Genomic DNA, 25,151 nt, shown 5'->3' with positions numbered 1-25,151 from the left:
CTCTCATTGGCTGTAAACCCGGAAAGACAAGGATTTTCGTACGCTACAGCTTTGTTGTAGAGCGCGCCAAAGTTATTTCCCGGGAAGCTGCTGTGCTGCACCGCATGAAAACAAACAACACTGTCTTCAACAACTATACACATAACTTATTTGACAACTACCTTCACACACAGACACGAACCATCATGGCGGAGTCTAACAGCACCAGTAAAACGCCGCTGCAAGCCAGGAACCTGCCCTGGTGAGTCAGTGAGGAGGGGGAGCATTATGTTAGCAATATAGTTAGCATCGTGCTATAGCTGCACACAGCTCCATGCCTGTCTGTCTGTCTGTCTGTGCCCCAATATGTTCCCTCAGTCCCTACGCTCATTCTGTAGCCATTCTGTAGCTCGGAGCTACAGAATGAGCGTAGGGACCGAGGGAACACATTGGGGCTATGCCTGGATAATACATTAAGCATGTAAAGCGTGTTGGCTTGTGAACACAAGACACGACACGACACGTTAAAATTACCACCGCTGAAATGCCCTTGAACAAGGCATCAACCACTACGATGAAATGTGTTCTATGAGCAGGGCCTGGCTGGAAACAAGTTCTTGAGCTTAGCCCAGATACCCTGGGTAAATATAGATTTCATTTCATTTCATTTCAACATATTGCAGGTTGTTGCTTGATGTAGCCGCAAATTGCAACTCTAGATTTTTTTTAAATAATGGGATGAATCTAGAGTTGCAATACCCTCCATTGACTCCCCACTCATCCAATTTGGTTTGTGATCTGCTAGTCTTAAACGACGTTAAACTCACCAACATTGCAGCTGTAGTCCAAGCTTGAATTATCCTCTTTCAATCTGCCGAGCTTGTTTTTCATAAAAATCCACCGTAGACATGTTATGAGCTACTTTCTGTCAAGAAATTCTGTGCAGGTGATTCTTTTTCTAAGTGTTTGGAAGCACTCGTTTTTTTAACGGGTCGCGCTGCTGCCTCCTGCATTATGTGCAAATTCGAAACAGGTGGTACGCAGGGCCGTTCAGTCATTCAGTGACATACGACGAGTGCTTCCAAACTCCAACACACATTGATTGATTGATTGATTGAAGAATTTATTAACAGTTTGCAGAATTACAGTACATTTCAAGCACAAACTCAATACAAAGGCTGTTAACTGTGAGTGGACGACCCAATTAAGCATTACACTTGTTTCCAACAGGGTCCACCATGTTCAAATCATCAAAACATTTAGAGACGTACAAATAGACACTTCTATAGACAGAACAGGAATTCATCAAAAAAGAATTCATCAAAAAGGAGGTAAAAAGGGAAAAGAAATATATACAGTGAGGGGAAAAAAGGGGGGGGGCGGGGGGGGGGGATTCAGATTTTACGGGGGCCAGTTTCGAATTGCAGCCATCCGTAGGTGCCCTTTGAGAGCGGTTTTGAAGGAGTCAAGGGATTCGCATGTCTTAATGACAGTTGGTAGGGCGTTCCACATTTTGGTGGCATAGGAGCGAAAAGAATTTAGTCCCTTGTTTGTGCCGAATCTGGGTTGTACATGGTTCGTTGCACTCCCTCTGGTGTTGTGGGTGTGGACTTCGTTAACATTAAGGAAGTATCTAGACAGGTACATGGGTATCTTGGTGGTGTATCGAATCTTGTGGACCAGACCCATTGCAAGTTGCTGTACTCTGTCGTCGACCCTAAGCCATTCCAGCCTGTCGAAGTGGGCAGGGGTGAGGTGGGTTCGGGGGGCTAGATCAAGTAGGAGCCTGACCAGTTTGTTTTGGGAAGTCTGGAGCCTGGTTTTAAGGGCCTTTGAGGTGCTGTGGTACCAGGAGGTGCATGCATAGTCAAAGAAACCCTGTACAAGGGCTCCTGTTAAGGTCTTCAAGGTGTTTTTGTTGACCAGTGAGGAGATCCTGTAGAGGAATCTTGTTCTATGGTTGACTTTTTTGATTACGTTGGTGGCCATTTTATCACCGGAAAGATTAGCCTCCAGGATGGAACCTAGGTAGGTAATTTCATCTTTACGTGTGATAACATTGTCACCCACTCTAACCAAGAAGCCATTTGCCTTGCTGAGATTACTAATAGAGCCAAAGAGAATGGATTCAGTTTTTCCCAGGTGTAAAGATAGTTTGTTATCAGCGAGCCAGGTGCAGATTCTACCGAGTTCAGAGCTGAGGGCATTTTCAACCTGCAGTTTGTCCCTGTCCGAGACCAGCAGTGCTGAGTCATCTGCGAACAGGAACAAGTTGCAGTCACAGGCTGAAGTCATGTCGTTTACATATATTAGGAACAGTAGAGGCCCTACATCTGTTCTGTCCCGGTCGCTCTACTTTTGCTGTTTAGTTTTATTTTAGTTTATTTGATCATCCTTCAGTTTCAAATACAATATTTACAACAATGAATGGAAGCTGTTACAAAACATGAAGATGATCAAAAGGAATAGGCAGAAGCTGAAAGCGTATAAATGCCTATCCTACTTACAGCAGAACATGTTTCGTAATACTCATAGTTAACAGATTCACAAAACATAAGTCAGATACGAGAATTCAACCCTGTCACTTTATTATCGGTGTCGCTGTTCTGTGTCCCGGTCGGTCTACTTTGCTGTCACTTTATTATCGGTGTCTCTGTCGCTGCATCACAGGGTTGAGAAGTACAGACCACAGACTCTGGACGATCTGATCTCCCACCAAGACATTCTAACCACCAGTAAGTAACACACTACACATTACTGTAATACAGTAACACACTACACATCATTACTGTAATACAGGGCGACTTTGGCTCAAGAGGTAGAGGAGGTCGTCCAATGATCCATGGGTCGGCGGTTCTGAGTTACAGACCCATAAGGGTCCATTTGGTTACAAACTATAAAGCTGGTAACTCCCTCAAGGACCCCAGGGACCACTTTGGGAACCACTGCATTACACAGCATTACTTTTATATATCTCTATATATCTCTATATATCTCTCAGTCAGAAACCTGGCTTGTATACGTGGGGCGGCTCGCCGGATCACGTTCCTGGGGGTCTGGATGTTCCGGGGACCCCCCAGGACTCCCGGAGACCCCCACATGGTAACTCATTTCTCTACCGTTTCGGGACGTGGGGCGGCTTGCCGGAACCGTGCCGGCACCCTGGCCGTGGTCCTGTGGGTCGGGAACTTCCGGGGACCCCCCGGGGAACCCGTACACAGAGTTACACCACTCACTTCACATGGGTGTGATTTTTGCTCTTTTTTTACAGCCATAGTTATTTTTGATTATATTTCCTATATAGATCTTTTGTCCCCACACGTCTCAATATTTGCCAGTTGACAATGAAAGGAGAAAGTATGGCCTCATGGCTCGGCAAGGCTTATTATTACTTATGTTATTACGTATGGCCTCATGGATCGACAAGGCTTATTATTACTTATGTTTTCAAGCATGACTTAAACCAACTCAACCACAGGACCAGATTAAAAACTGTGAGACTCTGACTCTGCATATTCTAGAGACCATTGAGACATTTTCCTTAAAATGAACTGCTCTTGGTTCTTTTCCCCCCAGTCCAGAAGTTCATCAGTGAGGACCGGCTTCCCCACCTGTTGTTCTACGGGCCCCCTGGTACCGGGAAGACATCCACCATCCTGGCCTGTGCCAAGCAGCTCTATAAGGAGAAAGAGTTCACCTCCATGGTGCTGGAGGTAACTAACTACTTTATAAAAGTTTACTGTTTGGACTGTCCAAATTGGGTGGACCAATAATGGCTATAAGTGACACATTTTAACCCATTTAGATCTCAGGACGATTCTACAAAATGTCTTCTAAATCATGACTGTTTTCTGAAAAATCGAACATCGAACATTTTCACGTCATGAACCCCCAAAAATATATGTATTTGGCCGCCGACCCCCATCTGAAAATATGTTGTTCCAGCAACCCCCCCAGAAACAAAGATTTGAGTTAAAAACGTTCACTGTGAAAGAATATACTGTATATTCAAAGATTTGTGCCACATTTTCACGATGTTTCAAAAATAGCAGACCTACAAGCTCGTAGCGCGGCACTCAGTGCAGCGCTACGAGCTTGTAGATCTGCTATTTTTCCACGGCTAAAGCATAACAATGCTTAAAACACCAAAAGGGGTTCCCGCCCAGAATGTGTTAACACTTTGATTGCTACAAGATCTCGACAGGCCTATTTGGATGTTGCTACCGTTTAACATTGCACAAAGGCCTTGTTCGGGGGCCCACAGCAAAATGTTCTCTTATAGTGAGAATCACACGCATACATCAAAAGAAAGCTGAACTTGTCCACTTCAATTTAAAAAATACATTTTGATTTTACCATGTTCCATTCTGGAGATATTTACCTTTTTGCAACACCTGCATTTGCCTGGAAGTGGTTATCTTGAACAGCGAGCAGAGTTATGGATGGTTTAAAGTCAGAGACATTGACAGGCAGATATAAAATTGAACCCAATAAATATCCTATACATCCTATACACCGAATGAAAGCCCTGAATGTGTACTTTTACGAGGAAAAGAGTAAACATTGATCCCATGTACAGTTAGACAGTAATTGGTTATTGAATGCAGCTTGTGCCCACCAGATAACTTCAGAGAAGACATGGACGTGAACTCCTCAATATTCACAAAATAAGGCCTATAGCGACATATAAATACTATATACCGTATGAAACAGAAGACTCTCTGCTTTCATAAGAAAAAAACTTCTACTGTAGTAATAATAAAAATCACACCCATGTGAAGTGAGTGGTGCAACTCTGTCCCATATTCTGTTCTCTGCTTATTCAATACAGGTCGCTATATACGGACTGAGGCAGAAAGTCATGTAAACCTTTTATTTACAGTTTGGTCTGTAAACTTCTACTGTAATAATAAAAATCACACCCCTGTGAAGTGAGCGTTGCAACTGTTCTGTACTTATTCACTACAGCTCGCTATATACGGACTGAGGCAGAAAGTCATGTAAACCTTTTATTTACAGTTTGGTCTGTAAACTTCTACTGTAATAATAAAAACCACACCCCTGTGAAGTGAGCGGTGCAACTGTTCTCTACAGTTGCACCGCGCAACTGTAGAGAACAGTTGCACCGCTCACTTCACAGTCCGTATATAGCGAGCTGTAGTGAATAAGTACAGAACAGTTGCAACGCTCACTTCACAGGGGTGTGATTTTTATTATTACAGTAGAAGTTTACAGACCAAACTGTAAATAAAAGGTTTACATGACTTTCTGCCTCAGTCCGTATATAGCGATCTGTATTGAATAAGCAGAGAACAGAATATGGGACAGAGTTGCACCACTCACTTCACATGGGTGTGATTTTTATTATTACTACAGTAGAAGTTTTTTTCTTATGAAAGCAGAGAGTCTTCTGTTTCATACGGTATATAGTATTTATATGTCGCTATAGGCCTTATTTTGTGAATATTGAGTACGGGTCCATGTCTTCTCTGCAGTTATATCTGGTGGGCGCAATGTGCATCCACCCAGTAACCAATTTATGACAGACTGTACATGGGATCAATGTTTACTCTTTTCCTCGTAAAAGTACACATTCAGGGCTTTCATTCGGTGTATAGGATGTATAGCATATTTATTGTGTTTATTGTTATATCTGCCTGTCAATGTCTGACTATAAACCTTCATAACTCTGCATCCTTTAGATGATGATGATGATTCACTGCTTTCATTGTTTTGATCGCAGTAACATTGGGGGGGGGGGGGGGGGGGGGGTCATGGGCACATTGGGCAGCAAAAGTCTTGATCGTACGGCTATAAAAAGTCCCATTCCACCGTTCGGTTCAGAACTATAGTATAACGGTGAGACCGTTGTCATCATGAGCTGATTTTGTTTTTCAAGCTAGTATAGGGAACATGCCTGGGCATGCACGGTTTAGGACGCGGAAAAGTTCGTTATACATTACACCCGGGTCGATTACGTCCCCGACGCGTTCATTGCGGTCTTATCACTACAATTATAATGAATAAAAAAGCGTTACAATCACACGTCTGAGCGATCTCCGATTATGACGGCTCTGCATGGCGATACGTGATCCACCAACGGTAGACTGTCTGTTGTCATGGCGGCCCCTCTCGATACTGTAGTTCGTTTGTTAGTTCGTAGTATTGTAGGCTCGGGGATCGTTTGGTCGCTACAGTATGAAGAAGTAAACATGCATCTGTCCATGTGTGTTGCCGATCTGGTGCAGAATCTGCAGATCATGTGTTAGGCAGCGTAACAGCGTTCCGTATGTTTTTTTCCGAGACATGAGCCCCCATCTCGCAAGGCCCTCCTCCTGCAAGAGAAACAGGAGGGGAGGGGGGAATCGAGTATAAAAGCCAATAGGTGGAGGAAAGCCTGGTGAGGCGAGGTTAGGTGAAATTTGATTCTTTTCACACACGGGCTACATCGGCATGGGCGCATCCATTCTACACTGGTTTATACACGTAAAGCGGCCCGCCCTCCTGTTTTCAGGAGGGGAGGGGGTTTTTTTTTTTTTGTTTTTTTTTCTGATCACGTGAGCGGGACTAAGCAGCAATGATAGGGCGATGGTTCTTCATTGTCCGGGTGGGTAAAAAGATGAATGAAAGTATGCTATAAAAAAGTGATTGAAACGTATTGATACGTGATCCGCACCCGACGTTTGATTAATTGATAACGTATTGATACGCGATTCGCGTCGGCTGTGTTAAGGGGATGACTTTTATTTACACTGCTCCTTTTTGTGTTGTAGCTAAATGCCTCAGACGACCGAGGTATCGATGTCGTACGAGGTCCCATCCTGAATTTCGCCAGCACCAGAACCATCTTCAAGTAAGACCGCTCTTCCCTGATTTTGCCAGAACCGCACTGTGCATCCGTTAAAGTCTCAACTTGCAGGGTGGTGTTAGATTTGCAGATAGGACATGGGTTTAAGTGACCTTCGAAAAGAGACAAAAACAAAACCAATCAAGAAAATCCAGCCAGTAACAGTAATATACTGGACCACTACAGAGGTTTACATGTGTGCACTCTTAAAAGTGGATATCTTGGATTGGCAGTTACATTACCTGTACCGTGTACCCACAAATCCTTGGTCAAAACAGTAATCAGTAATCAGTAATTTAGTTGGCCCGGCAAGGACTAGGCCGGGGATCACATCCAAGTGGTTCTGGGTCGGGCTGCTCTATAGTTAAAAAGTAGTCCAAGTCACCATTTAACCCAGGGGTGCCCAAAAGGTAGATCGCGATCTACCAGTAAATCACAAAGGCTGTGCAGGTAGATCACAGCATGGCATGGTCCTAAACATATATTTAATTTAAATAGGCTATTTAACTTTTTGGAATCTGACACTTGTCAGCTCAAACCCACAATGCAATACTTTGTTTTCAATTGTTGTGAACTTGTGCACAAAGTTACAAACGTCAGTAGCATTACAAAGTTGCATACAAAAAACACCCTACCAATTCCATTTTCCCTCTATTTCCCCATTCCAAGTGTGTTTGTCTTATGTATTGCTGTATGTAACACCAGCGACGCTATTCCATCAGCCCCCTCGGTTACATTTTGTTTTGGTGGGTAGATCTTGTTGAGCTGGTCATTTTGAAAGTGGCTCTCAAGTCAAAAAAGTGTGGGCACTCCTGATTTAAGTCTTAGTTGCACCCTGGTCTCTTCTTCCCCTTGTCCTCCTCCAGGAAGGGCTTCAAGTTGGTGATACTGGACGAAGCGGATGCCATGACAAATGATGCCCAGAATGCATTGCGGCGAGGTAATTAAGCCATCTGCTTGGCCCCGGAGCCTCACCCACTGTGTAGCACATGTCCCTCTGAGCAGCCAGACCACAGCATCATCGGGCGACTGTGGCTCAAGAGGTAGAGCAGGTCGTCCAATGATCCACGGGTCGGCGGTTCGAATCCCGGCTCCTCCTGTCTACATGTCGAACCCCAAATTGCTCCCGATGTGCTAGTTGGTGCCTTGCATGGTTTCCGCCGCAATCGGTGTATGAATGTGTGTGTGAATGGGTGAATGTAATGCACAATCCATTTAAAGCGCCTTGGATAAAGGCGCTATATAAATGCACCATTTACCATTTAGCATCTCTCTGGATGAGACGACCTCCGCCATGTTCAGTGGGACGAACATCTACTAGGGATGCATTGAAAGGGAAATTATTGGCCGAAACCGAATATAGGAAACAGTTGGCCGAAAACCGAATATCCGAATATGATTAATATTATATATGTTTTTTCCCTACAATTGCTGTCATTGCCGTACCTTAAAGCTACCTGATTTATGGCAAAATAAATGGTTATGGCAAAACTTAACTTAAATAATAATCACTATTATGGGTCCATAAAACATTTATTCAGCTCTTTTGAATGCATTCATTGCATACACTATTTGGTGATATTTTCTGCCTATCCGGGCTGAAACCGAATTGGCCGAAAAAATTTTTTTAGCCATTTTCTGCGGCTGAATATTTGGTGCATCACTAGATTCTACAAATGCCTTCTAAATCCTGACAGTTTTCTGAAAAAAACCCATGTGTCGTTGTCAAACATTTTCATTTCAAGGACCTCCAAAAATATATCTAATTGGCCGTCGACCCCCCCCATCTGAAAATATGTTATTCCAGCAGGGACCTCACCAGAAGCAAAGATTTGAGTTAAAACCCATTGAACCTGTTAAAACAAAGTCCCCGCATGTTATTGATTAATTGTGCTTTGCATCTGTGACAAATTATGGCTGGATTATTATGATGTAAATTCAGGTAATGGATGTTTCTACTAAAAGCTTTTTTTATTTTTCTCTCTCAAAGCTACACAGAAATGTAAAATTATATCATTATGCAATGCAATCAGATTATATAACTGTCAGTTCAGATTGTTTTTTTTACCAAGCTCAGCCAGCCAATCGGGTCTCAGCCAGGCAGGGAAGGATTTCCAAATATTGTGCTGTGATTGATTGTTGTGGACCGACAATCTGTGAAATATTCAAACTGTTCAGTAATAGTAGAAATTAACCCATTTTGGACTGAGGTCGATAAAAAAAAAAGGCTTCTAAATCCTAACATTTTTCTGAAAAACCCATGTTTCTATGTCAGTGGTGCTCAACCTTTTTCATGTCAAGGACCCCCAGAATTATCTCAATTGGGCCACGGGCCCCCATCTCAAAATATGTAGTTCCAGGGACCCTCCAGTCCCCCAGAAGCCAATATTTTAGTTAAAAATGTTCGATCTGAAATATATATTCAAAGATTTGCGCCACATTTTCACAACTTTTCACAAAAAAAAAAGCAGACCTACAAGCTCGTAGAGCACCACTCGGTGCCACGCTATGAGCTTGTAGACCTGCTATTTTTCAATAGCTAAAGCATAACAATGCTTAAAACACCAAAAGGGGTTAAACGGACGACGACTAGAAGTATATATTCTTCTTCTGTGTCTCTAAACTGCTATTCCTCTAGCCTGGCTAATAAGCCAGACTAATATCACACAACACTGTCGCGGTATATTAATCTGGGCTGGCTCCACTTGGATTTAATTTCCCGGGGGGCGGGTTCAAACATTTTCTCTTTGACGCAATTGGTCAGAGATACTGTCAGTCAAAGGTCTCAAGCATTGAACGTCACTGTACCAAAGCCCGCCCATATTGCATACCGTGTCCCGATTGGTCCGACCTGTTCTCGGTTGTAGGAAAGAGGCGTGCTACTGAGCCTCGCCAGACCGTAATCCGCTGGTAGGCAATTTTTTTTTGCCAACGGCTGATTCGGTCTGGTTTATTAACCAGGCTACTATTCCTCTCCTCTGGACAGTGATCTCTAAACTGCTAATATTCCTCTCCTCTGGACAGTGATCGAGAAGTTCACGGAGAACACTCGCTTCTGTCTCATCTGTAACTACCTGTCCAGTGTGTATATTCTTCTTCTGTGTCTCTAAACTGCTATTCCTCTCCTCTGGACAGTGATCTTCTTCTGTGTCTCTAAACTGCTATTCCTCTCCTCTGGACAGTGATCTCTAAACTGCTATTCCTCTCCTCTGGACAGTGATCTGTGTCTCTAAACTGCTATTCCTCTCCTCTGGACAGTGATCTCTAAACTGCTATTCCTCTCCTCTGGACAGTGATCTGTGTCTCTAAACTGCTCTTCCTCTCCTCTGGACAGTGATCTCTAAACTGCTATTCCTCTCCTCTGGACAGTGATCTGTGTCTCTAAACTGCTGTTCCTCTCCTCTGGACAGTGATCGAGTCTCTAAACTGCTATTCCTCTCCTCTGGACAGTGATCGAGAAGTTCACGGAGAACACTCGCTTCTGTCTCATCTGTAACTACCTGTCCAAGATCATCCCGGCACTGCAGTCTCGCTGCACCAGGTTCCGCTTCGGGCCCCTCTCTCAGGACCAGATGATCCCCAGGCTGGAGCACGTCATCCAGGAGGAGAGGTGGGTGGGTGGGTGAAGACAGCCATGCAACCAAGGACTGTCTAAAGAGGACGAGACGTGAAGACCGTACGGGCGACACCATGTTGCTCCATGGAAGGAAAGAAACATGCGCAGTTGAGACCAAGGAAGCTGAACGCGGAAGTGTTGGCTGCATATAGCCAACTGCGCAGGTTTCTTTCCTTCCATGGAGCAACATGGCGTCACTTTGGGGGGTCCTTGGCACAAAAATGTTGGTGAACCAACCCCACTTAGAAGGCATTTGTAGCATAAATGGATCAGATCTTGACTTGGGCGGGAACCCCTTTTGGTGTTAGCATTATGTTATGCTTTAGCTATTGAAAAATAGCAGATCTACAAGCTTTTAGGTCTGCTATTTTTGAAAAATCAAAGAACGACTGACATAGAAACATAGCTTTTTCAGAAAACTGTCAGGATGTAGAAGACATTTTTAGAATCTGATCTCAGGTCAAAATGGGCTAATCCCCCCCCCCCCCCCCTCCCTCCCTTTTCAGTATTGATGTAAGTCCAGACGGGATGAAGGCCATCGTGACCTTATCATCAGGAGACATGAGACGATCACTCAACATCCTGCAGGTACCAGTGTTGTTTTTGGCCGCAAATTTCTGTTTTAGTTTTAGTCATAGTCTCTTGAATAGCTTTCATTTAGTTTGAGTCACATTTTAGTCACCTGGAATGTTTTAGTGTTTAGTCTAGTTTTAGTCGACTAAATGTAATAAGATTTTAGTCGACTAAATCGACAGTTGATTTAGTCGAACAACATGTGTTTCAGCGGGCCTTGATGCCGTCGTAATGATGCCGATGTAAAGACTTGCTGAAAATAGCAGATCTACAAGCTCACAACGACGCTGCGACGTGTTGTGAGCTTGTAGATCGTCTATTTTCAGCATGCAACCAATAGGCCTATCTCACAGCCCGCTTTCCACGCCCCCTTCCGGTAGCTAGTGGTGTCATTTAACATTAGGCATTTACACTTTTTTTCTCTGGAGAATTTAAGTACATTTCCTAATGTTAAAATGTCAGACCGATAATAATATGAAGAAAACACAATGGTATAACAACTCAAATAAGTAGAATAAACCTTACCTTTACAAAACAGTAGTTTGTGGCTTGTGAAAATACCTCTTTTAACATGGAAGGCTGGAAGCCTATGGACCAGAAAAAAAATGCTGTGAGATAGGCCTATTGTAAAATGACTTGGTGGATCTCTTGTCCATAGTGCCTTCCTAACGTTTTAGTCTAGTTTTTTTATTTGTTGAGGAAATTGTCAATATATTTAGTCATAGTTTTCATTTAGTTTCCATGTAGTTTTCGTCAGTGAAAAATGGGAGTGTCGACGGAACATTTTTCGTCTTAGTTTTAGTCGACGAAAACAACACTGCTGATGCTTTCTGACACCAGAACAGATCCTGGGTGTCGTCACGCATGGTGAGCTTGTAGATCTGATATTTTCACCACTATAGGTTACTGCTTCTTGTAGCCTCGGAAACCCAGACGTTTTTATTTCCAGGGAGAGATGTCTGGGACCGAGTCCACTTCAATTCGGCATAGAGTAGCGCAAACGTCGATCACTCTCTGCTGATTTCTGATCGTCTGCGCCTTTGTTAAATTGACACACACACGTACACACACACACTCCTCTCTCTCTGTCGCTCTAATTCATTTGTCGCGTGTGTGTGTGGTGCGTGTGTGTGTGTGTGTGGCACACAAGATTTCACCAATATAAGTATTAACAAGAGCTCATAATGACTATCAAATCCAAGTTATTTTTCCAGTTTAACTTTTAAAGTTAACCCCTTTTGGTGTTTTAAACATTATGTTATAATTTAGCTATTGAAAAATAGCAGATCTACAAGCTCGTAGCGCGTCACTCGGTGGCGCGCTACGAGCTTGTAGATCTGCTATTTTTAAAAAATCGAAGAACGACTGACATAGAAACAGCTTTTTCAGTGCACACGGTGTGGTTTCAGAGCACCAGCATGGCCTATGGGAAGGTGACGGTGTTTTAAACATTATGTTATAATTTAGCTATTGAAAAATAGCAGATCTACAAGCTCGAGCTTGTAGGTCTGCTATTTTTGAAAAATCGTGAAAATATTTATTTTAGAAAACTGGAGGATTTAGATAGAAGAATGTTTTTTATGGATTATGCCACCTTGTTACCATTCTGACGTGCACGTGGTGTGGTTTCTGACGTGCACACGGTGTGGTTTCAGAGCACCAGCATGGCCTATGGGAAGGTGACGGAGGACACGGTGTACACGTGCACGGGTCACCCACTGCGTTCGGACATCGCCAACATCCTGGACTGGTCTCTCAACAAGGACTTCACCTCGGCGTACAACTGTATCCTTTTACACCACAGGTGTTGGTTTTATGGCAGCACATTTTGATTTTAGTTTTAGTTTTAGTCATAGTCTCTTGAATAGCTTTCATTTAAGTTTTAGTCACCTGGGAATGTTTTAGTTTTTATTATAGTTTTAGTCTACTATAATTGCATTGTATGTAGTCATAGCACGTCATAGTACATATGTATAGCATAGTATAGTTTATATGTATAGTTTATATGTATAGTTTCATTATATAGATATTCCACTGTAACGTTCTTAGCTTACGCATGTTTCATGATAAATGCTTTTTTATGTGATGTATTCCCATGCTTTTTTGTTCATGCTTAATGTAAATCGCTTTGGATTGGATTAAGAGCGTCTGCTAAAAGCCTAAATTGTAAATAGTCTACTAAATCTACAGTTGATTTAGTCGACTAAAATGTATTTTGGCGGGCCTTGATGCCATCGTAATGACTGATTTTACACTTGATGGAAATAGCCGATCTACAAGCTCACAACGTGTTCCCAGCAAAATTAATATAGCATCACAATCATTTTAACCACTTAATCGATGTGGCTATGTATCTACGAGCTTGTACATCTATATTTTCTTTTTTAATCAAAAATAAACAATTTTGATAATCTTGAAACATACATTTTCTCTTCTGAGGGTCCGTGGGTCATATGTGCATATTTGTTTTATAAATGTGCATAATTTAACATTTTTTATATATCTATGGAGAAAAAAATATATAATTTGTTTATTTCTAAATTAAATATTCTCAAATGGAAAATTTAATCTAAGTTTGTCAAATTGTGTTTTCAAGATTTTGCACTTTAAAATGGGTCTCTGTATGTATATTTATCCAGCGTCCACCAGGGGGTGACTTGAGTCTTTTGGGCATGGTGAATTCTGGCACATTTTAGTTGAATAGTTCATTTCAACAAGAAGGCGATTTGGTGTTCTTAAAGGGAAACGTAATATTAAAAGGACATTTGTATTCAGTGAAAAGAAAGAAAATAAGTTAACCCTTTTAGAACTGGGCTCGATTCTACAAAATGTCTTCTAAATCCTGACAGTTTTCTTGAAAAAAAAACCCTATGTTTCTGTATCAGTGGTGCTCAACTATTTTCATGTCAAGGACCCCCAGAATTATCTGTATTTGGCCGTGGAACCCCCCCCCCCCCCCCCCCCCGTGGACCCCCATCTGAAAATATGTTGTTCCAGTGACCCCCCCCCCCACAGAAGCAGAGATTTGAGCTAGAACGTTCGCTCTGAAAGAATATATATTCAAAGATTTGAGCCACATTTTTCAAAGAAATTAGCAGATCTACAAGCTCATAGCGCAGCACTCGGTGCCGCGCTATGAGCTTGTAGATCTGCTATTTTTCAATGGCTAAAAGTACAACATAATGCTTAAAACACCAAAAGGGGTTCCCGTCCAGACTGGCTTAAATAAATACTTCTCCTTAACGTTGTTTCTAACCAGCCATCCTTGAGCTGAAGACCCTGAAGGGTTTGGCCCTGCATGACATCCTCACGGAGGTCCATCTGCTCGTACACAGAGGTACACACACACACACACACACACACACACATACATGACATCCTCACTGAGGTCCATCTGCTAGTACAACAAGGTACACACACACACAGACACACATCCTCACGGAGGTCCACCTGCTAGTACACCGAGGTACACACACACATGACATCCTCATTGAGGTCCACCTCCTCATACACAGAGGTACACGCACGCACACACACACACGACATCCTCACTGAGGTCCACCTCCTCATACACAGAGGTACACGCACGCACACACACACACACACACACACACACACACGACATCCTCACTGAGGTCCACCTGCTCATACACAGAGGTACACGCACACACACACACACACACGATATCCTCACGGAGGTCCACCTGCTCATACACAGAGGCACACACACACACACCCTATTGTCGTAGGTCATTTGCCATTTTTTTCCTTTTTTCTGTGTGTCTTAAATTGGGGTTCGATCTACAAGCTCAAAAACGTGTCGCAGTGCGACGTGTTTTGAGCTTGTAGATAGGCTATTTTTGCTATATATTTTAATTGAAATCCTGAATAAGGTTTCGCTATTTTTTAATTGGAATCCTGAAAAGTAACCAAATGCATTTAGTTATAGTTATGTTAACTAAAATATATTGGACATAAAATAAAAGACTATAACATTGTAATACTAGTAATTAGCTGAAATATATATCAGCGGCGGTGGCTCAGGGGTAGAGTGGCTGGATGGGAACCGTGAGGTTGCCAGTTCGAACCCGGGCTCCCCCAGAGTTACTGTCGAAGTGTCCTTGAGCAAGACACTGAACCCCAAATTGCTCCCGATGTGCTAGTTTGTGCCTTGCATGGTTTCTGCTGCCATCGGTGTATGAATGTGTGTGTGAATGGGTGAATGTAATGCACAATATCTGTAAAGCGCCTTGGTTAAAGGCGCTATATAAATGCACCATTTACCATTTTTATTTTATTTACCATTTATATATATATATGTGTGTGTGTGTGTATGTATGTATATCTCTCTCTCTCTCTCTCTCTCTCTCTCTCTCTGTATTCTGATATTAACCTCATTTTCAACATTTTACCATGTCATTAATATACCTTAGAGTCCCCCCATTCTGTGTTTCCTAGAAAAATCATTAACAAAAAAAACATTAACATGGTGAATCACATCTCGATTACATCAAGATGTGTTTCACCATGTTAATGATTTTTTTCAGACCTCTAGTTCTAGGAAACACAGAATAGGGGGACTTTTTTATTATTTCTACACAACAGCTCTAAGGTATATTAATGACATAGTAAAATGTTGAAAATTAGTGGAATGCCCCTTTAAGTGATGTGAGGTCCACATGTGGTTTAGTGGTCAGTTGCCCATGTATGAAATACACAACAATCTGGGGCTGGTTGCCATGGTAACAGGTTTGAGAAGCAGTGCTCCATACGGTGCAGATGGTCCCATCCCATAGCTGGCAGTAACCGAAGCCGACAGTTGTTCCACCACCACCAGGCCTGTGTGTGAATCCATCTTCATTCTGGTCCCGTTGCCCGGGAGACCCCGCCGGGGGTTGCTATGGCTACCGTGCCGACTGCCTCGTTGTAGGGGGGAGTAGCTTGGTTGCCATGCACTAACGTATGCAAGCACAATGAGGACATTTACAGCAACGTTAACCCATTTTGGACTGAGGTCGATTAAAAAAAGGCTTCTAAATCAGTTTTCTGAAATCCTCTGTTTCTATATCAGTGGTGCTCAATATTTCATGTCAAGGACCCCAACAATTATCTGCATTTGGCCGCCGACCCCCCGTCTGAAAATATGTTGTTCCAGGGACCCCCCCCCAGAAAATATTTTGAGTTAACCTATTTAGGCCTGAGGCCGATTCTAAAAACGCCTCTAAATCCTGACCTAAGGTTTCTGAAAAGCTTCAAATATTTATATAGCAGCATCAACATTTTTGAATACTGTACATACTGTACAGAACCCAAAAATGGGTTCCCGGCCTGAGGGGGTAAAACACCAAAAGGGGTTCCTGCCCAGAATGTGGGGGGGGGGGGCGGCAGCCAAAAAACAACATAGAATTTTTGCCATAAAACTATGGTTCTGAAAGATATATTCAAAGATTTGCGACACATTTTCACGATTTTTCAAAAAATAGCAGACCTACAAGCTCGTAGCGCGGCACTCGGTGCCGTGCTATGAGCTTGTAGATCTGCTATTTTTCAATATCTAAAGCATAACCTAATGCGTTCAAACACCAATAGGGGTTCCCGTCATGAATGGGTTAACCCACACGTAGACCTGAGCCAATTCTATAAAATGTCTTCTAAGTTCTGAATCCCAACGGGTTTTATGGAAAACGTATGTTTCTAGTATGTTCAGTGGTTCTCAACCTATTTCATGTCAAGGACCCCAAAAATTCTATGTTGTTTTTTTGGCTGCCGAACCCCCCCCCCCCCCCCCCCCCCCCCCCCATCTCAAAATGTTTTATTAGATTGGAGTTTAAAAAAAATCACTTTAAAATAATATATGCAAATATTTGCACACACTTTCACAATTAAAAATAAATAAATAGAAGATCTATGTATATATTTTTTGTGGCTTTCGCCTTTATTTTATATTTTTTTATGGAGGGACAGACAGTAGGCTGACAGGAAATGAGGAGAGAGATGGGGGGGGTGACATGCAGTAAAGGCCATCAGGATCGGGAGTCGAACCCGCGGCACACTGCCAGACTGGATTACCAGCCAAGGTGCCTTGACCACTGAGCCATGGCCCAGGCCTTTGTGTTGACTTTTTTAAAATTTGTATCAATCTGCTTTGAAATGGATACAGATACGACGATAACATGGCTGACAACACACTTTTGTGTAATCACTGATGTCTCCACAAACCACATTATGTTTTGGGGAAATTGCTGAAGGCTACATTGCGTCTAAAACCTTATTTTGTTGGTTTATTTGTGTTGCAGTGGACTTTCCCGCTGCTATTCGGATGGGAATGCTCATCAAGTTGGCCGATATCGAGTAAGTGACGGGCCATTTCTTGACGTGGGCGTAGTAGGGCATTAACAAAAACTGTTTTCTTCTGAAATACCTATGTTTCTATATCAGTGGTGCTCAATATTTCATGTCAAGGACCCCCAAAAATGATATGTAATTGGCCACCGACACCCATCTGAAAATATGTTGTTCCAGGAACACCTCAGAAGCAAAGATTTGAGTTTGTTCTGAAAGAATATATATTCAAAGATTTGTGCCGCATTTTCACGATTTTTTAAAAATAGCAGACCTACAAGCTCGTAGCGCTGCACTCGGTGCCGCGCTATGAGCTTGTAGATCTGCTATTTTTCAATAGCTAAAGTATAATGTAATGCTTACAACACCAACAGGGGTTCCCGCCCAAAATGGGTTAAGCAACTAGTCGACTATTCAGCTAGTCGACTAGTAAATCCACTAGTCAACCTTGTTGGTACTAGTTGATCAAAAATAAATCCCGATGTTTGTAGGCCTCAAGATCAGGTAGATTATAGTTATAGTCACCAATGTACACAGTTTTTAAATGTACAAATATTTATTTCCAAAAAACATAATAGTTAGTTAAACAACTAGTCTACTAGTAAACTAGTCAACTAGTAAAAATGACTAGAAGTGAATGCCCTAGTGCGGAGTAGCACGCTTAGTTGGAGCACACGAATGAGAGAGAAATAATCCTCAATCATACACATGTACATTAACCCATTTTGGACTGGGGTCGATTTAACCCATTCTGGGCGGGAACCCCTTTTGGTGTTAGCATTATGTTATGCTTTAGCTATTGAAAAATAGCAGATCCACAAGCTCATAGCACGCCACCGAGTGGCATTTTTAGAATCTGATCCCAGGTCAAAATGGGAAGGGAACCAGGTTGATTGTGACTGACGGTGACACCATGTGCTTTTTTCGTCCTCAGACACAGACTGGCATCAGGAACCAACGAAAAGATCCAGCTGAGCTCCATGGTGGCAGCGTTCCAGGCCGTGCGAGACATGGTGGCCAACGAGGCCTCCTAGCCTGTCTGTCCACATCCAGTCAGTTGTTTCCGGTTCACTTTGGTATCTGCTAGAAGAAAAGGACCAGGATATTGTTACACCCAGTCAGAACTTGGGGGGGTCCTCCTTATTGCCCACCATGTGTATAAATGTCAATTTCGACTCATTTTTGAATGAAAACAATTGATCAATGAACATTTGTCTTTGCTCATCAGAGCCCCCCTTTTTGATAGGATGTGGTCGTTCACTGGAGAATCCTGCAATATCCCTTCTGGGGTATAATAATGTTAGGCCTGTTTTACACTCACCTCTGCTGGATCTTACAAGCTACAGCTTTGTAGATCAAATCGTAAGCAAGTCGAGCTTATTAGCTTAAAGGCCTATTCATAGTCTGGATTTTCGGTGGTGAGGTGACCACCGCTCCGGTGGTGAGCTGACCACCGGAGCTGAAATAACGTTGAGCGGTGGTGAGTAAAAACATAGAAGGGCTGGAGCGGTGGCGGTGGTTTGCTCTTCACCGCGGCTCGTGACGTCATGTTGTAGTTCAGTGGTCACCTCACCACTGAAAATCCAGTATGAGCCTCCCTGCTACATTCACATCATGGAATCAGGCCAAGCGGCAGACGGCAAACCGGATGACATTTTAGTGGATGGGGGAGCCTGGCAGTAAACGGAACGGGACGGCACGGCAGACAGAACCGGCAGACTGCATCAATGTTAACCCATTTAGACCTGAGGACAATTCTACAAATATCTTCTAAATCCTGACAGTTTTCTGAAAAACCCATGAAAAATAGCAGGCCTACAAGCTTGTGAGTGCCGCGCTATGAGCTTGTAGATCTTCTATTTTCCAATAGCTAAAGTATGAATAGCTTAAAACACAAAGGGGTTCCCGCCCAGAATGGTTTAAAATATTTAATCTTTTTACCGCTCCGTGCCGTCCGGCGGGTTTTGCCGTCTGCTGCTCACCTGATTCCATGTGAATGCAGCATAAAGCTTCCTGCACACTCACTGCTGCGTTTTTCGGATTTTTAGCTGCGTTTTTCTGTCTGTTTTACCGAAAAACGCGTGTTGCTTGTGATGGAGGATGTCTTTTTATCTCTGAATCATACTGATCAGAACACATGAATGCCAACAACGTGAAATGGAGATTCATAGCAGCCCTGATGGCACACTATCATCCAGTGATTGGCACTGGGTTAATTCTTGACATGTAAACATGCGTGATTTCTTTCTACGTCCGAGGCTAGACAGAGACCCGCCCTTGGTGACGCCCCGCGCAGCTTCTGCAGCAACACACACTACAGAAAATCATATCATGAGCACACTTACATAAACACACACTTTTGCCTACACCTGCACACAGGACGTAAACGTAAGCCATAGTTCACCGTCATGAATCATGTCATGATTATGATTATGTCATGCGGCGACAGATATTATTTTCGTTCTGTGCAAACTACAACAAAAAGAAGTGTTCACGAGACAATTACTAAGCCTACTTACTTCATACAGTTACAAGGCTTACCCTTTATCGGGGATGGCGACAGATAAATGTTGGCATTTTAATATTATCGCTAAATCGCTAACGTTTTAATATTATTATCGCTAAGCTTCGCCCTACTCTACTCCTGACAGCAGCAGCATAGCTAGCCAATAAGAGGGTTCGCGGCCAATCAGAGGCAGGCGGGCCGCGCGGGGCGTCACCAAGGGCGGGGTCTCTGTCTAGCCTCGGACGTAGAAAGAAATCACGCTGTAAGCGTTACTGTAGAAGAGGAGAGTGTACAGTACATAAAACAGCTGGTTGAGAATGCACTTCAACATGACGTCGTCTGTTCTCTCACCATCGTTCTAAAAGGTCTTGTGTACAGAGAGAATGCACTTCAACATGACGTCGTCTGTTCTCTCACCATCGTTCTAAAAGGTCTTGTGTACAGAGAGAATGCACTTCAACATGACGTCGTCTGTTCTCTCACCATCGTTCTAAAAGGTCTTGTGTACAGACAGTGATTTGGATTTTTGAATAATCTTGTTTAATTAAAAAGAAATCACACCAGTGTGAAGTTAAGGGTGCTCTTATCATTCATTATACGGGTCACACCAGTGTGAAGTTAAGGGTGCTCTTATCATTCATTATACGGGTCACACCAGTGTGAAGTTAAGGGTGCTCTTATCATTCATTATACGGGTCACACCAGTGTGAAGTTAAGGGTGCTCTTATCATTCATTATACATCATGAACAACTGCATTTGTGATTGGTTAGCCGATTTGCTCGTCTACATAATGTGACTAAAATGTTCCCTTCATTGTCAATGGCATTTAATGTTTGTTGCCACAAATGTCATATTTGGCGGACATTTGACCCAATTTCCCCTTTCATTGTCAATGGCAAATATTGAGATGTGGGGAAAAAAGCTGTAGGAGGGGACGATTTTTTATTTTAGTTTTAATCAGTCTCTTGAATAGTTTTCACTTAGTTTTAGTCACCCGGAATGTTAGTCGACTAAATCTACTATTGATTTAGTCCAGGGTTTTTTTCACTTGCTGAAAAGCTGATCTACAAGCTCACAACGTTGTGAGCGTGTAGATCGGCATATTTCAGCATGCAACTAATTGTAAAATGACTTGGTCTAGTTTTTATTTGTTGACGAAATTGTCAGTATATTTAGTTTTAATCATAGCTTAGTTTTCCTCAGTGGAAAAAGGTAGTCGGACGAAAACATACACAACACACATGATTTGAAATATATTTATTATATTTATATTATATTTACACAATAAATAATATAAAATTGTAGTAAACAACACAAGTTAGATATGTGATAAGTGGTGAAGATTTAAGCACGGTGCGGTCAGCTTTTTGAGCAGTGCAATTTAATATATCCCTTACTGTAGGAATGCTCAATCTAACATACATATCAGTAGAATTCTTGTGCTAAGACATTATTACACTCTGAAAACTCCCTTTTACACTCCATTACAAAATACGCATTTTGTTATGAAAATGTGTACAACAATCCATGAATTGTAAACCCTTTTGAAAGTTATTGCGAGATTGCACGACTTGTTTTAGGTATTGCGAGATTGCACATGTTTGTGTTAACGGACGTCCTATCTTAATACGTAATTGTGCAGCATACGACTTCCCGTGGCGACTTTCGCCGCGGGAATCGTCGCACGACAAGTGTAAAGCCCAAACTACACCAAAGGGTAGGGGAGAGGAGTTGAATTGGTGTGGTTGACATCATCAAACCAGGAAGTTATGCAGGAATGCCTACTGAGTGGCAAATAACTACTTTCCTGGCCTCGACAGCCCATACATCCAAACAGAAAAGTCCTATCTGATTGCATTAAACAATGTTAAACTCAATTTGCATGTTGCTTTGCCACTCGATGTGCCATTCAATTTAAGCATGTGCAATTGTGCATACCCTCTATAGGTTGAAGTGCACCAATGTTGAATTTCATGCTTTCAGACTAGGGCTGGGCAATTAACAGGAAATTATACAAAACCGACATTTGACTTCATACGACCGAGAAGCAGTTTTCTTTTTTTTGTACTTATAGAATTAAAACACGTTTGAATAGATTTAGTATAATCTCCTAAATTGATTAGTCTGATTAACCACGTCTTTAACCCATTTTGGACTGAGGTCGATTAAAAAAAAGGCTTCTAACATTTTTCATTTGTCAGTGGTGCTCAAACTTTTTCATGTCAAGGACCCCCAGAATTCTCTCTATTGAGCCACGGACCCCCATCTGAAAATATGTAGTTCCAGGGACCCCCAAGAAGCAAATATTTTAGTTAAAAATGTTCGCTCTCAAATATATATTCAATGATTTGCGCCACATTTTAGCGATTTTTCAAAAATAGCAGACATACAAGCTCATAGCGCGCCACTCGGTGGCGCGTTTTGAGCTTGTAGATCTGCTATTATTCAATAGCTAAATTATAACAAGGTTTAAAACACCAAATGGGGTTCCCGCCCAAAATGGGTTAACTTCCTTATACGATGGTGGCATTTGAAATCAGAGAAAATAACCCATCTACACAAGCTCATAATGCATCTCACCTCCTCTACGCACTGAGCTCACAATGCATCGCACCTCCTCTACGCACTGTGAGCTCATAATGCATCGCACCTCCTCTACGCACTGTGAGCTCATAATGCATCGCACCTCCTCTACGCACTGTGAGCTTGTAGGATGGCTATGAATCGCAAACCAAGGCTGAAATAATCGTCATATTGATTTAAAGTCTAAAATCGCCCAACCCTAGTTGACTTCACATGCCGATGCCATCAATGTGTGTGACCATACCCTAAAAAAGCCAGTGGTTCTCAACCTGTGGACCGTGAAGATATTGCAAGTGGGCCCTCAAAATAATTGGCAAAACACTAAGATTGTAATATGATAATATAGCGTTAAATAATGAAAACCTATGATATGTCATGCTTTAAAACCTTGCAAAGTGAGTTTTCATTGTGATGAACTGCTCTTGGTTCCATTGACCCAAGCGGGAACAAAATAGATCAAATAAACATGCTCTGAAGAACATGCACGCGGCCACGATTCCCGGCGAATGCTCAGGTTTTTCAAGTGGGCCCTGATCCAGAAAAAGGTTGAGAACCACTGCCCTAAATCAGGCCTAAAGGACCACTTCAGCCTTGACCTTATACTGAACCACTGCCCTAAATCAGGCCTAAAGGACCACTTCAGCCTGGACCTTATACTGAACCACTGCCCTAAATCAGGCCTAAAGGACCACTTCAGCCTGGACCTTATACTGAACCACTGCCCTAAATCAGGCCTAAAGGACCACTTCAGCCTGGACCTTATACTGAACCACTGCCCTAAATCAGGCCTAAAGGACCACTTCAGCCTGGACCTTATACTGAACCACTGCCCTAAATCAGGCCTAAAGGACCACTTCAGCCTTGACCTTATACTGAACCACTGCCCTAAATCAGGCCTAAAGGACCACTTCAGCCTGGACCTTATACTGAACCACTGCCCTAAATCAGGCCTAAAGGACCACTTCAGCCTTGACCTTATACTGTAGAATTGGTCCTCATTAAAGTTCCATCATAAGAGGCATGATGATACCTCTTCCGTCAGAACCGGTTCTTCCTACAGGCAGACGAAGCAGCCGCTTCGAGCGCCATGGGGTGAGGACCAGGGTCTTATAGTGAGCATTTAGTGAGGACCAGGGTCTTATAATGAGCATTTAGTGAGGACCAGGGTCTTATAATGAGCATTTAGTGAGGACCAGGGTCTTATAGTGAGCATTTAGTGAGGACCAGGGTCTTATAGTGAGCATTTAGTGAGGACCAGGGTCTTATAGTGAGCATTTAGTGAGGACCAGGGTCTTATAATGAGCATTTAGTGAGGACCAGGGTCTTATAGTGAGCATTTAGTGAGGACCAGGGTCTTATAGTGAGCATTTAGTGAGGACCAGGGTCTTATAGTGAGCATTTAGTGAGGACCAGGCCGGGTCTTATAATGAGCATTTAGTGAGGACCAGGGTCATCATATGGAAATGATACTTAATAATATGACATTTTTAATGACATTTCTTCTTCTTTTTTTGCATTCAGGCAGCCATTGCTGGGTTAAACACTCCCCCAAATAGTTTTAGTCTCTGACGCGTTACTGTGTATCCCACCAACGTTCTAAGAAAGCCCTGCTGTGATTGGCCAGTAGTCATTGTGATTGACAGTTCTCGTTTTTGCGACCAGTCAGTAGTCCTACAACTACAACCTATCTCAAACCCTCACCCTAAACCTAACCATCCCACGGGGCAGCACACCTAAACCTAACCTTAACTCATGTCTAACCAATGACTAGTCTAAACTAAGTATGCACCCCCCTAAACCTAACCCGAACGGCCTAACCTCAGTAAAACTATGCCTTCCCGGGAGCCAATCAGACACATGGTGAGGCGGGTCTACCCTAGAACGTCTCTGACACTTCTAGGGGCCACAGTCTGGCCTTCAAAGATTGTCCTAGAAGCTTTGTCACATTGGTCCACTTTTGCCAGTCATTTGCCGTTAGGGGACATTTTGGATCAGTGACAAAGCTATATCTTTGAATGCAGAGCCCTAGAGATGTCACAGAGACTACATTTTTGGGGGGAGCATTTAAAGGAAAATTCCATACTAGAAGGTTTTCTTTACCTTTATTTGTAGTTGTTACGTCCCCACCAAAGAGTTCCAGGTGTTATTTTGTGCAAAAGCGCATTATTGGCTATTTCCCCTACCATAAGCCCTCAATGAATTGAATGGGGCATTGGGTTGTTGTGCTAATTCGGTTATTTCCATCGCTCAAAAATCTATTTTTTTTTTATATATCCTCTCTTCATAATGTAAATAGTATCCCAAGCGGCACACTTTACTACTTTACTTTAATTTTTTTGCTTGTGGGGGATATAGAAACATGTTTGTAGAATCTGGTCTCGGGTCTAAATGGGCGTTAACCCATTGGCTGGCTGTCTGAATACTAAGAAAGAAAGTCATCATGATGTTCATATCTTTTAGTACTTTCTATCTCCTTTAACTCTCCCACTCGTCGGCGGAGGACGAGGAGGAGGAGGACGAGCAGCAGGTCTCCAGTCGGTCGGGGAAGGTGCGGTAGGTGAGGTACTCCAGGATCCTCCTGGGGATGGGCAGCGGCTCGATCTGGTGGGTGGAGACGGAGTGGCGCAGCACCGAGCGGCACAGGTGTCTGAGGCTGGGCACCACCCTGGGCGTCCTCCAGAAGCGCACGTTGCCGTCCCGGGTG

The 25,151-nt window shown here is 42.8% G+C and overlaps 2 protein-coding genes across 4 annotated transcripts in view; one reads left to right on the top strand and one right to left on the bottom strand.

Annotated features, from left to right (window-relative positions):
* Nucleotides 1-8: 8 nt before the first annotated feature.
* rfc5 (replication factor C (activator 1) 5) lies at nt 9-20,668 on the top strand. 3 transcript variants are annotated; one of them, XM_079517159.1, is made up of 12 exons: nt 9-241; nt 2,650-2,714; nt 3,556-3,692; nt 6,753-6,832; nt 7,693-7,766; nt 10,277-10,436; nt 10,949-11,030; nt 12,671-12,800; nt 14,275-14,330; nt 14,651-14,672; nt 17,312-17,366; nt 18,292-20,668. In XM_079517159.1, the coding sequence occupies exons 1-12, from the start codon at nt 105-107 to the stop codon at nt 18,389-18,391; spliced, it is 1,098 nt and encodes a 365-aa protein (XP_079373285.1). In that variant the 5' UTR covers nt 9-104; the 3' UTR covers nt 18,392-20,668. The 3 variants fall into 3 exon arrangements, with proteins under 3 accessions (XP_079373285.1, XP_079373284.1, XP_079373283.1); XM_079517158.1 differs by lacking the exon at nt 14,651-14,672 and adding an exon at nt 14,460-14,481; XM_079517157.1 differs by lacking the exon at nt 14,651-14,672 and having other exon boundaries at nt 14,275-14,352.
* Nucleotides 18,608-25,151, bottom strand: part of wsb2 (WD repeat and SOCS box containing 2) — a 29,290-nt gene continuing 22,746 nt past the window's right edge. Inside the window, 1 exon segment of the mRNA XM_079517156.1 lies at nt 18,608-25,151. Coding sequence (XP_079373282.1) covers nt 24,923-25,151 — 229 coding nt within the window. The 3' untranslated portion in view covers nt 18,608-24,922.

This window comes from Electrona antarctica, assembly GCF_951216825.1.
Source record: "Electrona antarctica genome assembly, chromosome: 12".
Lineage (NCBI taxonomy): Eukaryota > Metazoa > Chordata > Actinopteri > Myctophiformes > Myctophidae > Electrona > Electrona antarctica.
Note: the sequence above shows the minus strand (reverse complement) of the source record. Positions and strands in the feature narration are given on the sequence as shown.

Excerpts from the sequence above, each read along its gene's own strand:
- rfc5 (XM_079517159.1), top strand. The coding sequence starts at position 105 with ATGAAAACAAACAACACTGTCTTCAACAACTATACACATAACTTATTT. Across the intron at positions 3,693-6,752 it reads TCACCTCCATGGTGCTGGAG|CTAAATGCCTCAGACGACCG; the intron begins GTAACTAACTAC and ends TTTGTGTTGTAG. Across the intron at positions 6,833-7,692 it reads AGCACCAGAACCATCTTCAA|GAAGGGCTTCAAGTTGGTGA; the intron begins GTAAGACCGCTC and ends GTCCTCCTCCAG.